Source organism: Macrotis lagotis, chromosome 1, assembly GCF_037893015.1.
Source record: "Macrotis lagotis isolate mMagLag1 chromosome 1, bilby.v1.9.chrom.fasta, whole genome shotgun sequence".
In the NCBI taxonomy this organism is placed as follows: Eukaryota; Metazoa; Chordata; class Mammalia; order Peramelemorphia; family Peramelidae; genus Macrotis; species Macrotis lagotis.
Window position 1 is genome coordinate 221,480,941 of NC_133658.1, and position 17,597 is coordinate 221,498,537.

The 17,597-nt window shown below is 35.4% G+C and overlaps 1 protein-coding gene across 1 annotated transcript in view; it reads left to right on the forward strand.

Annotated features, from left to right (window-relative positions):
• TTC27 (tetratricopeptide repeat domain 27) overlaps positions 1-17,597 on the forward strand; it is a 236,747-nt gene that overhangs the window by 41,227 nt on the left and 177,923 nt on the right. The window contains exons 6-7 of the mRNA XM_074209683.1: positions 12,155-12,319; positions 17,263-17,396. Of these exons, the coding sequence (XP_074065784.1) occupies positions 12,155-12,319; positions 17,263-17,396 (299 nt within the window). The remainder of the gene's footprint in view (positions 1-12,154; positions 12,320-17,262; positions 17,397-17,597) is intronic.

The following is a 17,597-nucleotide window of genomic DNA, read 5'->3' on the forward strand; positions in this document are numbered from 1 at the left end:
TCAGTTGTAAAATAGTGATAATAATATGCTCCTTACCGCCTAGGGTTGTTATGAGGATCAAAAGAAATAATATTTGTGAAGTGCTCAGTATCCTGCTTGGCACATAGTAGACATCACATAAACATAGTAGTTATTATTAAGTGTTGTTATAGCAAAACAAAGGAGTTTATAAGAAGGAATTTTTTTCATCACAGCATTCTCTTGATGTGTTATTCTACAACTACTATCAATAATATAATAGATTTTTCAAAGCTTAATGATATATAGACTCATAATTTTTTAAAAATACTCATTTATGTCTTGTTTATTAGAAACAAAACATAGAAAACATTGAACAGTGGTTTTTTTGAGCATAAAATAAATTTGGTACGTTAGATGCAAAATCATTCTGGTTGTATGTTTCCCAGACAACTTCCTCTTTTTCCTTCTGTTTATTTAAAAAATATATATCTATATTTTTTGGTTTTGTTCATATAGTTTCTCCCCTTCTAACTCCCATTAGGAAAAACATCCCTCCCCCAAATCTTCCCATGTAATGAATAAGCATAATAAATCAAAAATAATTCATACACTGATCTTGTTAGAAAAAGTTTATCTTATTCTTCATCTCTAGTCCATTACTAGAGGAAGGAAGCATTGTTTGTCATTGTTCCTCATAGCTGATCATTGCATTGATCAGAGTTCTTAAGTCTTTCAAAGTTGTTTTTCTTGTAGTGTCTTGATCTTTGAATAGATATTTCTTTTTATTCTTACTTCACTCTGTCTCAGTTCATCAAAATCCTTTTACTTTTTTCTGAATTTGTTTCTTTTGTCATTTCTTAGGGAATGTAATGTGTTTCATTAATTTCATATATCGTAATCTATCCAGCAGTTCTGTAACTGATGGGTTATCCCTAACTTTCTAATTCTTTGTTATAACAAAAATGGGGGGCTAGACTGTGATCAGGGTCTGAATGTGGTCAGAGCCCTGTTCCAGGGGCAGAGGACTGAGCTCTGCAATCTCTCTTCACTCCCCTAGGTTCAAAGGCCTCATGCCCTCGGGGCTCCTGCTTACCAGCTCCTCCTTCTTCTATTCCTTGATCTGTGCTGTGCTGGCCAAGCTGCTTGCTGTGTGTCCTGAGGGCTGGGCTCCACTTGCTAGCTGTGGCAGAGGTGTCCCCCCCCCCCCCCACTCCGTTCTTTTCCCCTGGGGTGTAGCTCAGGAAACTCCCCTGCTGCTGTGAGCTGAGGCTCCCAGTACCCCGGGGCTGCCTCCGGGAGGCTGTCCCTTGAACCCCGGGGAGCAGAGCCTTTCTGTTCTTTTCCAGGCTACCTTGAGTAGGAGAACTGCCTCACTGGGTCCCTCTATGGGTTCTGTCTCTTGAAAATTTAGTTAGAGTACTCAGTTTGGAAGATTAATGAGAGAGAGTGTAAGACATAATCTTTGTAGCCATCTTGGCTCCACCTCCCCGGTCAGTATGGACTTGGAGTTTTTTAATATGATTTTTGAAAGCTTATAATTTTTCATGTGAGAACTTATTTATATCCTTTGAATACTTAGCTCTTGGGTAATTGTTCTTATTTTTATATTAATTATACTGATTCTTTATAACCTTATTGGAAAATTTTCCCCAATTATTTCCCTTCTGATTCTAAATGTATTCAATATAGTTGTAGAGAAACTTGTCAATTTTACGTAATTTATGATCATTTTTGTTCCATGTCTTTCCCTAGTCATGGCTATAAAAAAATTCCTTTCTTTGTCCTTGAGTATTTTTTCATTTGTGTTGAAAAAATTTACGTCAGGAATCATTTGTTTAAGGTAGCATGTTGTAAAGAAGAGAGAGCCAGCCTGCAACATAAGGGGGTCAGGCCACTCTACTGACACATATTGAGTCTGACATTAGGCAGATTACTTCATCTCTCAGTGTGATAGACAATTCTAATCCCATAAATTGTGGGAAAGAATCTGATTTTCACTAATCCTCATTTCTCCGAAAGAGTTTCCTTACCTGGGAATTCTCTTTATTAATGAAATCATAGTTCTGGATCACATTCTCTCCTGTTCATTGGAGTTTATTGTGGTTTATTGTGTAAGATGATATAAACTCAAGAGGATGTTTTCATTGAAATGGAAGCTCTTAAACAGGTGTTTTGATGGAATCTAAACTACTATATTCATTTTCTTCTTATTCTTGCTTATCTAATCTTTTCCATTTATTAGCTTTTCTCTGTTGAAACAAATACCAAAGAGTTAGCATGCTTATTATCATATATATAGTATAGGGGCGGCTAGGTGGTGCAGTGGATAAAGCACTGGCTCTGGAGTCAGGAGTACCTGGGTTCAAATCCAATCTCAGACACTTAATAATTACCTAGCTGTTTGGCCTTGGGCAAGCCACTTAACCCCATCTGCCTTGCAAAAACCTAAAAAAAAAAATCATATAGTATAGTTGGAGAGCTGATATTATTGTCTAATCCAGCCTTCCAGACTAATTATACATCATTCTCCTTAATTCACTCTGTTTTTCTTTTCAGACATGCTTACTTATTCCCCATCTATGTCATTCTTTCTCCTACTGTATATTTTCCCACGTTGTCCTCTTTAACTTTAATGTTGTTTGTCCTCTGCTTCTTGGATTCCCTGGATCCATAATAAGTCTTTCAGTAGACCTTTTGTGGTCTCACTAGTTAATATTTCTTAGTATTCTTTTCCCCACTCTCCTTCACTTCGTATTTATTCTTCTATGTATGTGTGTGTGTGTGTGTATGTTGTATATATGTACATATATATACACACATATATGTTATATATATTTTTGTATATATGTATATGTAACGTTGCATTCACTTTTCTGTGAATCCAATCTTAAGAAAGTAAGGTCCTTCAGGATAGGTAATGACTCCCTTTTCTAAAACAGTTTAGCCAACTGTACCATATTTCCATATTGTATAAGATGCACCTTAATTTTGGGATCCAAAATTTGAAAAAAAATATATTACATGAATTGAACTCAAGTTTTATTCATCATCAAATTCAATCAATTCCTCATCACTGTCAAAACTCCCATCTATTAGCTTGTCCTCATCTATGTTTGATGACAAGTCACTGCCTTAGAAGAGTCTTTGATTGCTCTCCTTCCTGTACTCTGGTCTGTGATTGACCATAAGCACTCCCTGAATGAGTCTGGTGTGTGGACACATGCTTAAGTCCATTCTGTGTCATGAACCTGAAGCAACAATTGTGTCCTTCCTTGAAATCAGTCACTTCTTTTTCATCATCAGTTCTTTTTGTCTCTTCTTGCCTTGCTGAACCATCTTTGTGGACGAAGGAATTCCAATGGCCCATTGCTCTTCAGTCCATTTTTCTGACTTGCCTCTCATGGCCTTCTGCTGTGGTGTTTTCAAGAGGTTTTCTTCTTGTTTGTATTGGATTGTTTTCTCAGTTTGAGGAGGACCAGCAGTACAATTTCTATTCACTTTTGCAAACTGGATTACTTTGAACTTGAATTCAGCACTGGACAAAAATCTTTTCTGAGCCATTTTTGGGCAGAATGTGGCAAAACTATAATATATAACAGTAACAAATGTGAAATGATGAGCACAAAGACAGCAAATATGATAAAGCAGGAAATGGAAGTTAAAAAATCTACAACCACTGTATAAGATGCTCCCAGTTTTTAGACCCCCAAATTTTTCAAAAGAGGGTGCATCTTATACATGGGGAAATATGGTAAATTAATGAACTCACAATCTGGTTCCAATTCTTTGTTCCCACAAAAGTGCAGCTCTCAATATTTGCATCTTTTTTCTTCTTATTTTCTTCTTTCTTTGTCTCACTACTGAGACTTTCAAAAGCCTTTTCCCTTACCATAGAATAAAATTTTCTTTAAAGTGGACCCAACAAATTTAATCATATAGTTATCTGAAACCCTGAAGTTTTTTTCTCATCTTCAGTCTGAGAATTACTAGGCTTCTTCTTCATTTTTATTCTTTCTGTATTATACATACTCTTTAATAGTGGTTTCTCAACTTTGGCTAAGATAATTCTCTTTCCTTCTCAGATTTCAGCTGTAGACCTTTTGATTTAGTCTTTTGCTAGTCTCTTTTCCTCTTCTCTTCCTTTCCTACTCCTTTTCCCCCAACTCATCATAATCCCAGAGTCCCTTTTTACTTAGGTTATTATCATAAAAATTTACTTATATAAGTAGATACATATAATTTACTGGGGAATTAGACATCATCATCATATTTAACTGAGATCTCATTAATCTCCTGGACAGTGAACCATGCAATAATATTTAATATTTCTACTGCTACTAATATATTTATCTAGCTATTTAATTATTACAAAACACATTCTTCCTTCAAGCACTGAAATGCCCTACTCCGTTCATAGTCTACAGTGAAAGATTAGTTTTAGAATTATATAGCACCATGGCAGGTGACTTAATATCTCCTCTTCTGTAAGATAAATGGCATAGATGATCTCTAAGATCCCTTCTTTTTTTAAGTTTTTTTTGCAAGGCAAATGGGGTTAAGTGGCTGCCCAAGGCCACACAGCTAGGTAATTATTAAGTGTCTGAGACTGGATTTGAACCCAGGTACTCCTGACTCCAGGACTGATACTTTATCCACTGTGCCGCCTAGCCACCCCCTATCTAAGATCCCTTCTTGTTGTAAATCCTATGATCTTGTTTTCTGGTTCAACATTCATTTTTAAAAACAAGAAATTTAAAACCCGGAATGACTTTCCCAAGGCCACACAGTGTCAGTAAATCTCCTAATTTTAACATGATCGTGATTGTGTGTAAACAGATTGCTTTGATGTCTATTGTATATGCTAAAAGCACAAGAAAATAAGAAACAGTACAGGGTTCAAGTAGTTACTTCTCATTCCCAGTTCTAAGATCAACAAGAAAACCTTGCAAACATTATCTATATAAATGTTTTTATTATTATTTCTATCTTAACATATTTTAATTTTGGAGAAGTCTTATCTTTTAAGTGGTCAGAATTTTATAGAAAAACTTTTCCTTGTCACACATTCCTTGTAGTAGTATATGAATATCTGGAATTACTTAAGTAATGATGCAAAGTTCTAATGCATCATTACTTTAAAAGTTTAACACATTTTTTTTCCTTGCTTAAACTTTAATTTGTAATTTCTAGTGTAAAGTGTGATTGTTATATTTCTAGGGCAGATCAGTCAGTTAGTAAACATTTATTAAGTGTTTAAACATTTATTTAGTGCCAAGCACTATACTAAATGTTGGGGATACAAATGTGAAAAGAGAAAGACCATTTCTAATTGTTCTCAGGGAACTTACAGTCTAAGTAGAGGTACTCCTAGTGTATAGTTCACTTAAGCAATAAACATTTGTTTAAAAGGTGCTACATGTGACAGTGCACTTTATTACTGGAAATACAAAGATTGTTATACCATAGCTTCACCTCTTAAGGTGTTATGGTGGGATGACTTAAATAGTTCTAGATATATTATCTCATTTCAACTTTCTTAGAATCACCTGCTTCCTTTAAGACTGCTCAAGTGGGGCCTCTTTTTAAAAAAAAATTATTATTTATTTACATCAATGGCTTTAAGTGACTTGCCCAAGCTCATGCAAGCTAGGCAATTATTAAGTGTCTGAGGTCAAATTTGAACTCAGGTCCTCTTGACTCCAGGGTCAGTGGTCTGTCTATTCACTCTAACTGCCCTCAAGTATGGTCTCTGATATTAAATCTTTTTTATATATTTTTTTCCAGCTGCTAATGTCCTCTTCTCCTACAACAATTACTGTGTGTGTGTGTGTGTGTGTGTGTGTGTGTGTGTGTGTGTATAAAATTTACATATATTTAAAATATATTTGTTTTTATATAATTCCAGTCACATGGAATATTAAAGTAGTTTTATTCATAAAATATTCTGTTAGTATGAGACACTTTCAATTTCACAACTTATGACAAAATTTTTAGTTATTCCTAATATATTGAAATAGTTGATTTTTTTAAATATTTGATTTATTTACTTATTAAACTATTTTGAGATAATGTTGCGTGGTGATGATCCAGAGTTAGGATCTGGATTTTGACTGTGAGCTCTTCCAGTGAATACCTTTTTGATTCTGAGCAAGCACTCAGTTTTAGTTTCTTAACATGTAAAATGAGAAATTTTTACTGAATAGTAAATAAAATTTTTATACTTATTTTTAGTTATTTAAAATATTTCATTATATATTACTTATCAATATATAATTTTTTATTATTTTAGTTTTATCACTTAATATAGATTATTTATTATTATTTATATATTAATGTATATTAGAAATAATATTTATTAAATACTTATTATAGTCACTGTGTTAAGTGTTGGCAGTGTTAGTTGAAGCAAAAAGAAACCTATTCCTACCTCAAAGAGAGTGCCTTACAATGAGGTAAGACCACATATAAATTGAAGTTAAATAGTTTATGTATAGAGGGGTAAAATGTTCTTGTAGGAGGGCAAGTGTAGCCAAAAGTGAATATAGGGGGCTGCTAGGTGGTGGAATGGATATAGTATAGGCCCCCTTACAAAAACCTTAAAAAAGAAAAGAATGACCACTTTCTCAAAGGTGGTTCTAGAGAGGTATCTACCTGTTGTTAAAGAGGTTAGAGGTATCTTCTAGAATAGGGGGAAAGATACCAGCTTAGGAGGAGGTAGAGAATTCTGGAAAGCTTGGAGTGAAGGTCTCTTTGAGAGATCTCTGCAGACCATTTCCTGTTTAAATCTATGTACCAGTGAGCTTATGAATTAATGCAAATTAGGTATTCTCTTCTTCCAGTAATATATGTTTATTTTGATAAAGAGATAAAATTAGTGTTATTCTCATTGTTAATTAAGCTATTACTTTTTCCCTTCCAATTGCATGCAATAACCTATTAATTTTTAAATGAGTACTACTTTTAATGCTTACTCTGTGGGTGTCGTAGTTTTTCTGGTACCCCAATTTGCTTTGTGGACTTCGTCAAATCATTTTTCTCTTCAAATTGTAATATTCATCTATATTAGACTAATGATCCATCTCTTACGTGGAAATAATAATAATGGCTTAAAATTTATTTGTACTTTATAGTTGACAAGGTATTTCACATATATTTCTTAGTAAGGTAGGCAGTTAGTGCATGTATTTATTATTTCTATTTTATAGATAATGGTTGGAGAAATAAATCAACTAACCCAAATTAACCAACCTAGTAATTTTGTAGCTGGAACTGGAAGAGAGAGTTTATGTGACCAAATTGAGAGGTCTTTCTGTGATATTACATTGCTACCCCAAATCAAAAACACTTGGCTTCTATAAAACTTTTTAAATAAATGAAGAAAGACTGTTTTGTATTTCCTGATTTCTCTTAGTTTACATCTTTAGTACTCATATTGGTATTTACATTTAGTTGAACAAGTCCCAGTTTGCAGTTTGGCTATGAGACTGGGTAATGTAATAGTTTTGTTTCCCAGTCAACACAGAAACAAATTTAGATTGTATGAAAAAGTTGCTTCTTAACAAAATCATGTCAGAATTATTGGGGTATAGATTTAAAAATTTCAACTAACTTCTCTGCTTTCAAAATAGAGGTGCTGAAATGGTGGTTGATTTAGGTGGAGATAATTCATTTACATATCCAAGTGGTGTTAATTTCTCATGTACTTGTCTTCATAGTTTCAGTCTCCGCGCATATATATATATATATATATATATATATATATATATATATATATACATGTATATGTATGCGCACACACCACACACACACACACACACACACACACACACACACACATATCCTGGCCTCCTTCCAGACTGCTTCTGCAGAATCCAATTAATGTGGCTGTCATTCATTTCATCATTGAATATTTAGAATGTCTGTTGCTCCTACCCTACCCTGTAGGATTTAAGAAAGGATGATTAAAACATTTTTTTAAAGAGACAAAAGAAAATAATGGCAGAGTTTTGGGGCATTTACTGTACTCCTTATTAAATTATTTGTTCTTAATTTACCAAAGTCATGGCCTAATCAGATTTCCTCTAATGTGTAGGAATTTGCAGTGAGAAACCTTTCCTAGTTGAATAATATTGTCTGAATATTGTACAGAATTTGTAAGCTGTAGTGTTTTCTAAATACCACACAATTTCACCCTGTTTTTCTTTGGAAGTGCTTATTACTTTATTATTCAGTTTTTCTGCCTATAAGGCTTATCTAAATTTTAATTCATTTCTGCACACCTCAACTAATTAATTAATTAATTAATTTGTTCATTCATTCATTTATTTATTTTTTAGGTTTTTTTGCAAGGCAAATGGGGTTAAGTGGCTTGCCCAAAGCCACACAGCTAGGTAATAATTGTCTGAGACCGGATTTGAACTCAGCTTCTCCTGACTCCAAGGCCGGTGCTTTATCCACTACGCCACCTAGCCGCCCCAGCACACCTCTATTTAGCACTCATTTTATCAGAAAGGAAAGGCCCCTCTCCATCATTGAAAATTTTGTTCTTTTATTTTATTTTATTCAGTATTCAGAACCCAATTATTCATTTGTCTTATATATGGTTAGTTGTAAAGGAAAATTTGATAGAAGGCAGGTTTGCCTTTATGAGGACCTCTTTGTAAGGTTCTGTCATAACTACTTTCCCCAAATGCTTGAAGTTGTCAAAAAGATTTGGCATATTCTGGGTTCTCCATTTTCCTGTCTTTCATCAAAAGCAGAAACATATTAGCAAAACAGTCAAAGAAAAAGGTTGGAGCCATGATGGTGAAGTAGAGGCAGGAACTCCTCCAAACCACTCCAAATACCTTTAAACAATGACTCTACTCAAATTCTAGAATGACAGAACCCACAAAAAGATTTGAGTGAAGCAATTTCCCAGCCCAGGACAATTTGGAAGATTTGTATGAAGGGCATCAAAAGGGCCCACAGAGCAGCCTGGGCTGCTGCCAGAGTGAACTGGCTCCAGTCATCTAGTAACCAGCCATCAAGCCCACAGGGCCTCTGGGCCCCTGGAGCACCTGGGTCTGTGGAAGTGATGGTGGTTTCCAGATCTCTCAGCCTTGGGATTGCCAAAGACAATTGGGAACCTCAGCAGGATAACTTTGCTGCACCGAGTCAGAGTGGAACCCAGTCCACCATAGACCTCAGCGCAGACCTGGCCCTGGAAAGTAGGAGCAGGTTTGGGGAGCAACCTGGCAGCTGCTTCCAGAGTGCTCAGGCTACAGATGGTAAGGAGGTTGGGGGAGATTGCAGAGGTCTCTTTGAAATCCCTGAGGCAGTACTCACTTGCTTTGCCCATTCTCAGATCCAGGTTGCAGTCTGGGTCCCAGTCTCTGGAAAAGGAATTTTACTGCCATAGTGGAGCAGGGACTTTGGAGAATGCTTGTGGACTAGAGCACAGGGCAGGAGATCAGTCAGAACTTTGGAGGAATTGAGGTCTCTTGGGGGGGGGTGTCTCTGAAAACAACTGTGAAAACCCTCAAAAACTTGGGAGTGTGTCCTCCACCCTGGGAGCAGAACCCCATCTTAACAAAGAGTCAAAATCAAGTCATAGGCTGGAGAAAAGAGAAACAACAGAAGGAAAAATAATTCAACCATAGACATTTACTTTGGTCCTATGGAGGATCAAAATATATACTCAAAAGATAATGAAATCAAGCCTCTGCATCCTAAACCTTCAAGTATAATATGAATTGGTCTCAGGTTATAGAAGAGCTCAAAAAAGATTTTGAAAATCAAGTAAGGGAGTTCGAGGAAAAATTAAGAAGAGAAATGAGAGCAATGCAGGAAAATCATGAAAACCAAGTCAGCAACTTGGTGAAGGAATTAGAAAAAATGCTGAAGAAAATAACATATTAAAAACCAGTTTGGGTCAAATAGGGAAAAAATCCCCCCAAAACAGTGAGAAGATTGCCTTAAAAAGCTTTCACCTACCCCCCAGTGGCTGTCTGCTTTCTTGCTTAGCACACTCACCATCCCCAAAGACAAATCTTGAGGTAGCTGTTCTTTTCCAAGCTTCTCTTTCTGGGTTTTTTTGTCGATTGGATTTCTGTTAAGAGTTTGTTTCATATAATATATGAGGGAAGATCAGGAGACCTTAGAATAGGGCCGGTCTTCTCTCTACTGTCTTGGCTGGCAAGTGGTAGTTCAATTTTTAAGAATTATAGGTATCACATTCCCATGTAGGGACATTAACAGTTCAGTTCTGTTGAATTCCTTATGTTTTCCTTTTCCTTTTTTACATTTTCATGCTTCTCTTGAGTCTTGATATTGAAATCAAGTTTTTGTTCTGTTCTAATCTTCTCATGAAAACTTGAATTTCTTCTGTTTTATTGAATGCCCTTTTTTTCACTTTGAAGTATTATGCATAATTTTTCAGGTTTCTTGGTTGTAGTGTAATTTCTTGGTTGTAGTTCTGGCTCCTCTCCCTTCCCTCACTTTTCTTACATTGAAACTAAAGGTATACGAATGGATGATTTCCAAAATCCCTTTCCAGTTCTAGAACTGTGATCTAAAGTCTAGCTGCCTCTTTGTTTGCTAACAACCATTTATTAAACACCCACCATGTGTCAGACATTGTGCTGAGAAAAGCATAAATAGTCTTTGCCCTCCAGAAGATCACAGTCTCTACTAAGAGTATAAGATTATTAGTGTAGATTCAAAGTCACTATTGCTACTGTGATGAAACTCAAGTTTCCTCAATTTGGGTAATCCTCTTGCAGTCCATTAGTTCTGAGCCATTCTTGTCCTTGTTTCTCTATAAGTTCTCCATAGACTATTTACTCAGTGCATTGCAGATGGGGATGAGGGGTAGGAGTCCAGCATTTTATTGACCTTCTAAATTATAGATCATTCTCAGAATGTTATTAGCCTGTTTTCTTTTTTAGTTACATAGGAACCCTATCTTTTATGCCATTTGTTCCTTTCAAAACCTCATCAGTAACATAAGATCATAGGAACATAGATTTAAAGTTGGAAGAGAACCTTAGAGGTCATTTAAGTCTAATCCCTCATTTTACAGATGGGGAAATTGAGGCATCGTTACTTATTCCTGACATTAATGTCTCATGTTACCTAATAATTGTAGTAATAAGAACTAGCATTACAAGGTACCTACTATATGCCAGATGCTGTACTAAGCACTTTATAAATATTATTTCATTTGATCCTCATAGCCATCCTGGATGTAGGTGCTATTATTGTCACTATTTGAGAACTGAGGAAATTGAAACAAACAGCTGTAAATTAACTTGCCCAAGATCATTGCTAGTAAGGATCTGAGGCTGGATCATGTCTTCCTGCCTCCAAGTCCAGTCTTTATTGTACTGTATTTCATGTTCAAGGAACCTAGATTCAGTGAGTACTAACATTGTTTCCGAAGGTATCTCACTTGACTTCCCTGTAGTTCTGTCACTGTCCCAGTAACTTCTTTCATCATTGTATCCTCAGGACTCAACACAGGCCCTGTCATATTATATTTAATAAATACTTCTTGACTCATTGGTCAGGTAGCTAGATGGTGACATGGATAGAGCTTGGAACCAGGAGGACTCAACTATCAGAATTCAAAGCATCAAACATTTACCAAGTGAGCTGGAGAAGGAAATGGCAAACCACTCTGGTATATTTGCCAAGAAAAGCCTCAGATATGGTCACAAAGAGTCAGACATAACAGAATCACTGGATAGCAGCAAAAAATTAGCAAAATTGTTTCTAATAATATTTTTTATTTTCTTTGCAATTTTACCACACACTTCCCTACAAAGATCTCTTTCTATGAAGCATATTCCCTTAAAACTGTTTATTGACAGTTAAGAGAAAGGAGAACTGTTGTTGCATGGATAGCAACCAGTAATGTCACCAGGAGTAGAATATAACTGGTAGAGGTCAGGATGTCTGTCTATCACCCCCCCCCCCACACACACACACACAACACATGCATTCTCTCATTCACTTTTCTCTTTCTCTTTTTGATCAGTACTTGGCATGATAAATTTATTGGTAGCTGTAGTAGCAACTAGGTCCCTTGTTTTCAGGTATATTTGTTGTTTTTCCTTTTATTTTGGCCACAGTTTGACCGTTTTTATTAGTGATTGATAATAGGTTTTCTTACTTTGTGGGAATAGCAATAATATTTTCTCTTATCTTACAGTGATAAAACTAGAAAATCTGTTGGCCAAGAAGACATGTGGATACCTGAATGTTCAGTTCCACCTTGAGTGTGCACATACATATTTGTATTACTATGAATATACAAAAGCCAAAGATCAGTTCAACATTGCTAAAGACATAACCAAACTGAAAATTGATTTGACAGGTAAAAATCTACTTTTCTTTCTTTTAAAAATTTATCAATTCATGTATTCAGGTTTTGAAATTAAGGTTAATATCTTTATTTTATGGTTGGTGAACATTTTAATACATACTTTCTTTGCTATGTTTTCCAATTTGTGTCTCTACTCTTGTCATTTTCTGTAAGCATAGTTTCTAATTTTATTTATATTTTATTACATGCCAAATTTACATATGTGCATTCAAATTATTAATGTTAATAAAATGGTTTTATTATTCAATTCTATTTAAACTCCATTAAAGTACTTCAATAAGGTACTATGCTAGCTCTTGGGTTTATAGTATCACAAATGAAAAACTTCCTATTGTAAGAACTTGCATTATTTTTATTTTTAAATTTAATGTTTTTTATTGATATATCATTTCTGTTTTTTACATCACCAGGGTATCTCATGTCTTTCTCTCCCTACCCCTCCCAGAGAATAATCTCATATAACAATAGTATTTTTTAGAGAGAGAAAAAAAGTCAGCACGATTGATACATTGAAAAGTCTAAAAAGTACAATTTTGTAATATCTGTGGACTTCCCACTTTCATGAAGGGGAGAATTAGGAATGTCATTTTTTTTTATTCGGTTCCCAATTGATCTTTATAACTTTGTTATATATATTTTTTAAATTTAATTTTTTTTTTAAGTTTTTGCAAGGCAGTGGGGTTAAGTGGCTTGTCCAAGGCCTCGCAGCTAGGTAATTATTATGTGTTTGAGCCCAGGTTTGAACTCAGGTACTCCTGACTCCAGGGCCGGTGCTCTATCCACTGGCGCCACCTAGCCACCCCTTATATTTACTTTTGATTTCTTTGATGTGCAGTTGTTTTTTCCATTTATATTACTTCATTTATTGTTTTCTTGACCCTGATTCTCTGTAGTTATCACACAGTTTCTTCTTTTTTTATAGTATTTTATTTTTTCCAGTTAAATGTAAAGAAAATTTTTGTTTTTGTTTTTTTTGGGGGGGGGTTGGGTTTTTTTAGATTATTCAAGGCAGTGGGGTTAAGTGGCTTCGCCCAAGGCCACATGGCTAGGTAATTACTAAGTATCTGAGGACAGATTTGAACTCAGGTACTTCTGACTCCAAGGCCAATGTTCTATCCACTGCAACACCTATCCGCCCCAAGAAAATTTTTAACATTCATTTTTTAATTAGATTTTTAGGTGTTTTTTTTAGGGTTTTTTTTAAACAAGGCAAATGGGGTTAAGTGGCTTACCCAAGGCCACACAGCTAGGTAATTAGTAAGTGTCTTGAGACAGCATTTGAACCCAGGTACTCCTGACTCAGGGCTGGTGTTTCACTCACTGCGCCACCTAGCCACCCCTAGATTTTGAGTTTCAGTTATTTTTTCATTCTCTCCTTTTTTCCTTCTCCCTAAGACTATCAGCAGTTTGATGAAGGTTGGTTGTGTGTGTGTGTGTGTGTGTGTGTGTGTGTGTGTGTGTAATCATTAAAACATTTACATATTAGTCATGTTGTAAAAGAAGAAACAGAACATGGAAAAAGCTATGAAAAAAAGAAAGTAAAAATCAGTATGCTTTGACTTGCATTCAGAATCCATCAGTTCTTTCTTTGGGTGTGGATAGTCTTTTGGACTTTTCGTATTGCTGAGTAAAACTAAGTCAGTCATAGTTGATCATAGCACAATGTTTATTGTTATTGTGTACAATGTTCTGTTTCTACTCACTTCACTTAGCATTAGTTCATATAAATCTTTCCAGGTTTCTCTTAAATCATCCTCATTATTTCTCATAACAAAATAGTATTTTATTACATTCATATACCACAGCTTATTTAGCCATTCCCTAATTGTTTGGCATCCCTTCAATTTCTATTCCTTTGCTACCACAAAAGAGCTGCTATGAATATTTGTATAAATATATCCCCCCCTTTTTAAAATAAAGATCTTTTTGGGATATAGACCTACTAGTGGGTTCTCTGGATTAAAGCATATGCAGTTTTATAGTCCTTTGGACATAATTGCAAATTGCTTTCCAGAATGGTTGGATCAGTTCACAACTCGACCAATTATGAATTAGTGTCCCAGTTTTCCTACATCTTCTCCAATGTTTATTTTTCTTTTCTCTCACATTTGCTAATCTCATAGGTATCTCAAAGGTCTTTTAACTTGCATTTCCTTAATCTTTAATGATTTAGAGCATTTTTTATATGACTGTAGCAACATTCATCATTTTTTACAGTACAGTAAAATTCCATTATATTTGTGAACCACAGTTTGTTTAGGGATGAGGTGACATGCTGGCTAGAGTGCTGGCCTTTTAATCAGAAGGACCTGAATTCAAATGTGACTCACAGTTACTAGCTGTTTGATCCTGAGCAAGTCATTTAACTCAGTTTGTTTCAGATTACTCAGTGGTAAAATGAACTGGAACAGAAAAGGTCAAACTACTTCATTATCTTTGCCAAATAAACCTCTAAATGGGGTCACAAAGAGTTCGGCATAACCAATGTCAACAATACCAACAACAAAATCACTACAATTTGTTTAGCCATTTGCCAATGGGTTATAGGAAGACAGTGGAGTTTTGGCTTGGGTAGAATATTTTCCCTAAGTAAGTATTTATTTTCCCCATCATTCTGTGGTGGACTTTGACCAGATACTACTGTAGCCTCTGCTAAGACTTGATGACTGTCCCTAGAAAAGCATAAGAGGCATAAGAGATTTTACAAGTTGCATCAGTAAAAAAAAAAAGAGAGTTGCAAAATATAAAAAAGGAATAAATGTCAAGAAAAGACCGTATCTTTCTTTGCCTTGCAACGGTGCTAAGTGACTTGCCTAAGACCACACAGCTAGGTAATTAGTAAGTGTATTTGGTTGGATTTGAACTCAGGAGCTCCTGACTCCAGGGTTGGTTCTCTATTCCTTACACCACCTAGCTGCCCCATTTTGTTTTTTTACAAGGCAGTGGGTTAGGTAATTATTGAGTGCCTGAGGGTGGATTTGAACTCAGGTCCTCCTTACTCCAGGGCTGGTGCCCTATACACTGTGCCACCTAGATGCCCCTAGACATTTTCCTGACAGTATCTGAGCAGCCCTTGAGCTAAAGGAGCAACCAGCTTTTGGGGAGTAAAGCAATAATAGGGAGATGGGTCAGATTGTAGCATATAGTCCTTGAACTCAAATGGGCTATTGTGATCTGAAGCTGGAATGAGAGAGAGGCATGGGTAGTTGGCCCAGTCACTGCCTGAAGCTGTTATAGGCTTTCATTTTTCATCACCTATCCTTTCTCTTTGTGAAAATGTATCCTTATCAACTAAGCCTACTTCCTGTTCCTGGATCTGGGCTGCTGTACTTTCTATAAAATGTTGCTTTAAATTTATTTTCCTGATGTTTTGCCATAGAAGTTTTCCATTTATTACATAAAGATTTCTCTTCCCAGTTTTTATTTTTTATATTTTTCAAACACTAGACTCTGGGGTATATTTTAGGACAAGAACATCCATTCACTTACAGTGATCTGTTCATTTCTTTTTTTGACCAGTCCTTGATAATTTTGAAAACAACCTTTAAATATAAATTTGGTGTTGGTATCACCAGATTTTTTTCTCAAGTGCCTCATGGTGTTTAAAATAAGTAGAACATTTTGATTTATCATTCAAAAGAACAGATAGAATTTTATTTTCTCTGAACCACCATGGAATTTACTTTTTCATGAGATTTATTATAAATTAACATTTAAAAAACAAAACTCATAACAAAAACTTGGCTCTGATGCTTTTCTGAGCTGTCATCCTGTTGCTTTCTTTCCAAATGCTTCTGAACTTCTTTAAAGTAGTAGTTATCTCTATCCCCTCTATCTTTACTCAGTGAGTCAATTAACAAGCATTTATTAAGGGCTTTTTATGTTTCAGGTATGTTAGATGCTGGGGAAACAGAGATTGAAACAATCCTTACTCTTGAGCTTTCATTCTAGTGGGAGTGACAATTGTATCTATAGATTCATTCAGGATAAATGAAAATACAAAGTAGGCAAATAGAAGGTTGTTAGGCAGGGTTGTTAGGCCCTAGCAGTATCATGAAAGGTGAAGGTGGTAGTCGTTGGGCTGATTTGAAGGAAGAGGGAATTCTTTGAGATGAAGGTGAAACACTATTTTTATAAATATATATATTTCAGGGATGGATAATGTCTGGAGATGGGAAATTGATTACCATACATGAAGAACAGTGAAAAGACAGTTTTGTTTGGATGTACTGTACCAGAGGGAAGTGGCGAGTAATGAATCTGTAGAGACGGTTAGGGTGACAGTTTTTCTTTCATTTACTAAATCATGGATATGACTATAGTCAAATGAAGGACAAACTAAGAAGCTGCTGAAATGAATAGAAAATCTTCCCTTTTCCCCCTCTCTTCTTCTGTATCTTGCTCTGATTGGCACAGAGAAGATACAGTGGTACAACAGGTGTAACAAAAAATAAGATTTGAAATCAGAGGACCTGGATTTATGACCTGGTTCTGCCACGTACTACCTTGAATAAATCACTGTGGACCTCAGTTTTCTCATCTATAAAATTAGAGAGCCTAAAGTGCCTTTTGACTCTCATTCTATGATCAAATTATCTTTTTGGGTTTCTGAGGTCAAATTTGAACTCAGGTCCTCCTGACCCCAGGACTGGTGCTCTAGCCACTGCACCACCTAGCTGCCCCTTGATTATTTCACTCTGAATCTTTTTTTTGATCATTTAAATATTTCATAAGCTTATATTGTAGCATTAATTTGATGTTTTTTTGAATCTGCTGCCCCACAGAGATGTTTGTTGAATAAAGTTTGAGAATTACTGAACCCAGAGAATGTTTTTACAGTCATATAAATAAAAATTTTTTGATGATTTTTCTATAAATTTGTTGTAGGATGCTTCATCAATAATTAAAGTATCAATCTTTTTTTTTTTTAATAGGAGCTTTGGGGAAAAGGACTCAGTTTCAGGAAAATTATGTGGCACAGCTTATTCTTCATGTTCAAAGAGGACAGGACAGCATTCCACATGAAGAGCTTAGCCCAGCACCTACTTCTCTGGAGAATTTAACAAAGGTAAGCTGGGAGCCCTCTTGGTCATTACTGATCTTTCCAGGTTTACCACTCTAAATCACAGAAGGCCAGGGCAGAAGAACACTGGATAATGAGATATAGACCTAGCTTTTACTTTTAGACTTCTGAAAGGTCTAATTCTCTTGCATCTTCTTTTCTTTCTTTTTCTTTTATTAAAAATTTTATTTGAGTTTTACAGTTTAC